General features: G+C 35.3%; 1 protein-coding gene across 1 annotated transcript in view; it reads left to right on the top strand.

Moving 5' to 3' along the window:
* The window catches only part of chp1 (calcineurin-like EF-hand protein 1), a 15,221-nt gene extending 10,942 nt beyond the window's left edge, over positions 1 to 4,279 (top strand). Inside the window, exons 6-7 of the mRNA XM_062041255.1 lie at positions 2,208 to 2,330; positions 3,661 to 4,279. Coding sequence (XP_061897239.1) covers positions 2,208 to 2,330; positions 3,661 to 3,714 — 177 coding nt within the window. The 3' untranslated portion in view covers positions 3,715 to 4,279. The remainder of the gene's footprint in view (positions 1 to 2,207; positions 2,331 to 3,660) is intronic.
* The last annotated feature ends 3,088 nt before the right edge of the window (positions 4,280 to 7,367 follow it).

Here is a 7,367-nt window from a genome sequence, read left to right as displayed (position 1 = left end):
ACCCACATAAGAAACCAAGAACTCGCCCTCGATCAATCTACAGTTATGACGCCATTGGGCAAGCAAGCTGTTTATATTGTGGGAAAGCGGACGTGAGAACAGGCTGTCCCCACTCAGGTCCGCATTGAGCTGGAGGGGGCGTGGCCTCCAGCTCCGGCTGAATACCGGGAGTTTGTCGGGAGAAAATTTCTGCCGGGAGGTTATCGGGAGAGGCGCTGAATACCGGGAGTCTCCCGGTAAAAACGGGAGGGTTGGCAAGTATGATACTACAGGAGCTTCTGTTCTTGTTTACACTCCGTCTTTGAAAGGCAACTCTGGGGTAGTGAAGACTCCAACTTGCCCAGTAGGAAATCCAACCTCAGTGGGCTTTGCTTTTGAAACTTCAGACTAGGAACTTGGAAAATCCGACTTCTCCGTACAAACGGAACGCGGCATACCAGTATAGCATCCCGTGTAGCATTGCATCCTGCGTAACATAGCATACCTTGTAACTAGAGATGTCCGATAATGGCTTTTTTGCCGATATCCGATATTCCGATATCGTCCAACTCTTAATTACCGATTCCGATATCAACCAATACCGATATATACAGTTGTGGAATTAACACATTATTATGCCTAATTTTGTTGTGATGCATTAAACAATGTAACAAGGTTTTCCAAAATAAATCAACTCAAGTTATGGAAAAAAAATGCCAACATGGCACTGCCATATTTATTATTGAAGTCACAAAGTGCATTATTTTTTTCAACATGCCTCAAAACAGCAGCTTGGAATTTGGGACATGCTCTCCCTGAGAGAGCATGAGGAGGTTGGGTTGGGGTAGCGGGGGGTGTGTATTGTAGCGTCCCGGAAGAGTTAGTGCTGCAAGGGGTTCTGGGTATTTGTTCTGTTGTGTTACGGTGCGGATGTTCTCCCGAAATGTGTTTGTCATTCTTGTTTGGTGTGGGTTCACAGTGTGGCGCATATTTGTAACAGTGTTAAAGTTGTTTATACGGCCGCCCTCAGTGTGACCTGTATGGCTGTTGACCAAGTATGCCTTGCATTCACTTGTGTGTGTGTGAAAAGCCGTAGATATTATGTGACTGGGCCGGCACGCAAAGGCAGTGCCTTTAAGGTTTATTGGCGCTCTGTACTTCTCCCTACGTCCGTGTACACAGTGGCGTCTTAAAAAGTCATAAATTGTACTTTTTGAAACCGATGCCGATAATTTCCGATATTACATTTTAAAGCATTTATCGGCCGATAATATCGGCAGTCTGATATTATCGGACATCCCTAATTATTACCTATTTTATTATTAAGACTTAATGTTATTTTTTATTATTATTCTGATTATTATTATTCTTTTGACTTATTTTGCTATTACGACTGATTATTACTGTGTATTAAAAGTGTTGTTTATGTTGGCATGTGTGTGGCAGAGTATCCCGTGTGGCATTCTTCATAGCTTCATGAAAAATGTAATGTGTCTATCGATATTTGTATTTTTTTGTTTCCAGGATAGGATTTAGTGGCAAGTTTCAAAACCATTCAATACGGAAAGTTAATCAGTTTAGTTTTCTTTACATTTTGTTGCCTTTGTGTACTGAAAAGGTGATGACTTCATGCCAATAATTAGCCATATACACTACCGTTCAAAAGTTTGGGGTCACCCAAACAATTTTGTGTTTGAGCCTTCATTTCTAAGAACAAGAATAGACTGTCGAGTTTCAGATGAAAGTTCTCTTTTTATGGCCATTTTGAGTGTTTAATTGACCTCACAAATGTGATGCTCCAGAAACTCAATCTGCTCAAAGGAAGGTCAGTTTTGTAGCTTCTGTAACGAGCTAAACTGTTTTCAGATGTGTGAACATGATTGCACAAGGGTTTTCTAATCATCAATTAGCCTTCTGAGCCAATGAGCAAACACATTGTACCATTAGAACACTGGAGTGATAGTTTCTGGAAATGGGCCTCTATACACCTATGTAGATATTGCACCAAAAACCAGAAATTTGCAGCTAGAATAGTCATTTACCACATTAGCAATGTATAGAGTGTATTTCTTTCAAGTTAAGACTAGTTTAAAGTTATCTTCATTGAAAAGTACAGTGCTTTTCCTTCAAAAATAAGGACATTTCAATGTGACCCCAAACTTTTGAACGGTAGTGTACTTAGAGAAGCGTGAGATGCAGGTAAAGCCGGTGCGTTTTGTACCTGGCAGGTGTTGAGGATGATGGTGGGAGTGAACATCTCAGACGAGCAGCTGGGCAGCATCGCTGACAGAACCATCCAGGAGGCCGACACCAACGGCGACAATTCCATTTCCTTTAACGAGTTCATCAAGGCAAGTCCCGACAAACATCCTTAAGTGCGTGCGTGCGTGTGGAAACTTTGAATGAATGAATGAAATAAGTGTATTGAATGAATGAAATAAGTTTATTTCGGTCATATAATCAACCATCAAACCCCGGCCGAGTCATACCAAAGACTATAAAAATGGGACCCATTACCTCCCTGCTTGGCACTCAGCATCAAAGGTTGGAATTGGGGGTTAAATCACCAAAATGATTCCCGAGCACGGCCACCACTGCTGCTCACTGCTCTCCTCACCTCGCAGGGGGTGAAAAAGGTGATGGGTCAAATGCAGAGGATAATTTCACCACACCTAGTATGTGTGTGATTATCAGTGGTACTTGTGTTATAGTACACTTCAGTGTTTCCCATAAACTGCCAAGATACCTGTGGCGGTGGGGGCGTGGCTATGAGCGTGGTCACCATGACATCATCGAGTAATTTGCATAATTTACTACAGTTATATGATTTTCTCTAAAGAGGCTCAAAAAATGTATACTTACTAATTAATAATAACAGTTTTGTTTTAAACGTCCATCCATTTTACAATATAATTACAACACTTTATGTACATATTTATATACAGATTTGAACAATAAGTTATTCACTGAAATATATTTATTAATTGGGGTTCTTACAAAAAATATATCTTATAAAATATAAAAGCTCAAATGTCTCTTAAAGCTCTGCCCCTTTAATTAGTGCATACTAAATAATTTCACTTTAGCCTACTACTACAACCATATTATTTACCAGCAACATAAAGTGAAACAGAGGCAGAGGTGTCCTGCCACAGTCAGTAACAAATAAACAGAAAACAGTAGTTTAATAAGGCAACAAGAGAAGTATCCTACACTTCTCTTTTGTAAAGTAAATCTGAACAGCCGATATGGGCATCTACATCAACTATATGATTTGCCTGAGAAGCTGGACAGGACAAAAAAAAAAAAAAAATATATATATATTTTTTTTAAATTTTATTTGTGGCAGACGTAATTCTTTCGTGGCGGGCCGCCACAAATAAATGAATGTGTGGGAAACACTGTAGTATGTGTGTGACTATCAGTGGTACTTGTGTTCTAGTACACTTTATGCAAGTACACTGGTTGCCCTGGAGGACAGTATTGGTACTGCTAGACTACACCACTCACACACACACACACACACAATAATGACATGAGAACATTAAAATGAAGCCCGTGATGAAAACTAAAATAGTTGGAAGTTTTCCTTGATGACACAACATTGCGCCATCTTTAGTAAACAACATGTAGCTAACACTTTGTGTTTTAAAAGGTCTAATTTATGGACATTGTTTGCAGGTGTTGGAGAAAGTGGACGTTGAGCAGAAAATGAGCATCCGCTTCCTTCACTGAGTCAATTGATCTTTTTTTTGGGAAACATTTTTTGTTCAACTTTATGGTCAGCGGGCGGCGTGGTCCTCTCGGCTCGTAGAAACAAACGACACATCTCCCTGCTCCGCTAACCAGAAGGTGAAATGACGTGCCTTGTTTTCCTCATTTTATTTATTAGCAACGACTGCCGGAAAAAGCAGGAAGTACATTTACTTCATTATGCTTTATGGATCCTCTGGTGTGTGACCGTAAACAATAACACTTTTTTTGTTTCGTTTGTAGCCCAGCTTTAGTACTGCTATGCTAAGATAACAACACGCCGCTACGTATGTTTTCATCATTTCTTGCAGCACATTCTCCTTCCTCGTGCTAAAGTCAATCAAAGGCCGTCTTTTCTCTCGTACAAGCTAATATAATAACAAATAAAATAGTGTAGCTGTGTGACGACTAAGAAGGAAACACTCGTAAAGTATTCATAAAGGATTCATATTGTTGGTTCTAATAATCATGGGTCAGATTTATTTAGACTGAATAAAAATAATGTGCCATGTTTGTACGTTTGTTTTTTTTTCGCACAGTTTTTTGCTGAATAGTACAGGAAATAACTAAAAGATGCCCAAAAGGGACTTAGGTGTGGCATAGCGCCAAACTTGGTTGGGCACAAAACATGAGACGATAACAACTCAGCTCCACAAATTTTGATTTTTATCATAATTGGTCCAAATTCTGATGATAATGACACCCTAGAGCGCTGGATTGGTCAGTACTTATTTGTACGTAGTCATTATGGGCGGAGCTTGGCGGTAATTACTGCTCCTCGCCATCACCCATAGACATCTTATAAGGGTAGGCAGCATCGACCGCTACTGCCGCTGATGAGACGCGGGGCCGCCATCTTGGAGTGGTGATCCATGTTTGTGCAGCCCTTTGAGACATTTGTGAATAAGGGCTTTATAAATAAACTGTGATTGATGGATATTGATGTTAAATGTTAATGTTGGCATTCTCACAGTTAACATGTGTGAAGTAACAAAATATTTGACTAGTAAAATAATCTAAAAAAACTAGCATGTTAAAATGTTAATGTTAGCATGCTAATGCTTAGCATCTGAGGTGTATACCTGTAAAATTAATCTAAAAAAAGCTAGCATGTTAAAATGTTAATGTTATCGTGTGTGAAGTAACAAAATATTCGACCAGTAAAATCATCTAAAAAAAGCTAGCAAGTTAAAATGTTAATGTTAGCATGCTAATGGTTAACATCTAAGGTAAAATAGTAACCTGTAAAATAATCTAAAAAAAAAAAAAAAGATAGCATGTTAAAATGCTAATGTTAACAGTTAACATGTGTGAAGTAACAAAATATTTGACTAGTAAAATAATCTAAAAAAAAGCTAGCATGTTAAAATGTTAGTGTTAGCATCCTAATGGTTAACATCTGAGGTGTATACCTGTAAAATAATCTAAAAAAGCTAGCCCGTTAAAATGCTAATGTTAACATGTGTGAAGTAACAAAATATTCGACCAGTAAAATCATCTAAAAAAAGCTAGCATGTTAAAATTTTAATGTTAGCATGCTAATGGTTAATATCTAAGGTAAAATAATAACCTGTAAAATAATCTGAAAAAAACTATATATATATTGTATTAAAATGCTAATGTTAACAGTTAACATGTGTGAAGTAACAAAATATTTAACTAGTAAAATAATCTAAAAAAAAGCTAGCATGTTAAAATGTTAATGTTAGCATGCTTAATGGTTAACATCTGAGGTGTATACCTGTAAAATAATCTAAAAAAGCTAGCCCGTTAAAATGCTAATGTTAACATGTGTGAACAAAATATTTGACCAGTAAAATAATCTAAAAAAGATAGCATGTTAAAATATTAATGTTAGCATGCTAATGGTTAACATCTGAGGTATATTCCTGTAAAATTAATCTAAAAAAAAAGCTAGCATGTTAAAATGCTAATGTTAACATGTGTGAAGTAACAAAATATTCGACCAGTAAAATCATCTAAAAAAAGCTAGCATGTTAAAATGTTAATGTTAGCATGCTAATGGTTAACATCTAAGGTGTATACCTGTAAAATAATCTTTAAAAAAAAAGGTAGCATGTTAAAATGCTAATGTTAACAGTTAACATGTGTGAAGTAACAAAATATTTGACTAGTAAAATAATCTAAAAAAAGCTAACACGTTTAAAATGTTAATGTTAGCATGCTAATGGTTAACATCTGAGGTGTATACCTGTAAAATAATCTAAAAAAGCTAGCCCGTTAAAATGCTAATGTTAACATGTGTGAAGTAACAAAATATTCGACCAGTAAAATCATCTAAAAAAAGCTAGCATGTTAAAATGTTAATGTTAGCATGCTAATGGTTAACATCTAAGGTGTATACCTGTAAAATAATCTAAAAAAAAAAAGCTAGCATGTTAAAATGCTAATGTTAACAGTTAACATGTGTGAAGTAACAAAATATTTGACTAGTAAAATAATAAAGCTAGCATGTTAAAATGTTAATGTTAGCATGCTAATGGTTAACATCTGAGGTGTATACCTGTAAAATAATCTAAAAAAGCTAGCCCGTTAAAATGCTAATGTTAACATGTGTGAAGTAACAAAATATTCGACCAGTAAAATCATCTAAAAAAAGCTAGCATGTTAAAATGTTAATGTTAGCATGCTAATGGTTAACATTTAAGGTAAAATAATAACCTGTAAAATAATCTGAAAAAAAATATGTATATATCGTATTAAAATGCTAATGTTAACAGTTAACATGTGTGAAGTAACAAAATATTTGACTAGTAAAATAATCTAAAAAAAAAGCTAGCATGTTAAAATGTTAATGTTAGCATGCTAATGGTTAACATCTGAGGTGTATACCTGTAAAATAATCTAGAAAAGCTATCCCGTTAAAATGCTAATGTTAACATGTGTGAACAAAATATTTGACCAGTAAAACAATCTAAAAAAGATAGCATGTTAAAATATTAATGTTAGCATGCTAATGGTTAACATCTGAGGTATATACCTGTAAAATGTATCTAAAAAAAAAGCTAGCATGTTAAAATGCTAACGTTAACAGTTAACATGTGTGAAGTAACAAAATATTTTACTAGTAAAATAATCTAAAAAAAGATAGCATGTTAATGTTAGCATGCTAACGGTTAACATCTGAGGTGTATACCTGTAAAACAATCTAAAAAAAGCTAGCCCGTTAAAATGATAATGTTAACGTGTGAAGTAACAAAATATTTGACCAGTAAAATTATCTGAAAAAAAACCTAGCATGTTAAAATGTTATTGTTAGCATGCTAATGGTTAACATCTGAAGTGTATACCTGTAAAATAATCTAAAAAAGATAGCCCGTTAAAATGCTGATGTTAACATGTGTGAAGTAACAAAATATTTGACCAGTAAAATAATCTAAAAAAAAGCTAGCAAGTTAAAATGTTAATGTTAGCATGCTAATGGTTAACATCTGAGGTGTATACCTGTAAAATAATCTAAAAAAACTAGCCCGTTAAAATGCTAATGTTAACATGTGTGAAGTAACAAAATATTCGACCAGTAAAATCATCTTAAAAAAGGCTAGCATGTTAAAATGTTAATGTTAGCATGCTAATGGTTAACATCTAAGGTGTAAAATAATCTAAAAAAAAAA

The sequence above is a fragment of the Entelurus aequoreus genome, linkage group LG03, assembly GCF_033978785.1.
Source record: "Entelurus aequoreus isolate RoL-2023_Sb linkage group LG03, RoL_Eaeq_v1.1, whole genome shotgun sequence".
In the NCBI taxonomy this organism is placed as follows: Eukaryota; Metazoa; Chordata; class Actinopteri; order Syngnathiformes; family Syngnathidae; genus Entelurus; species Entelurus aequoreus.
This window is presented reverse-complemented; position numbering and strand designations above follow the sequence as displayed.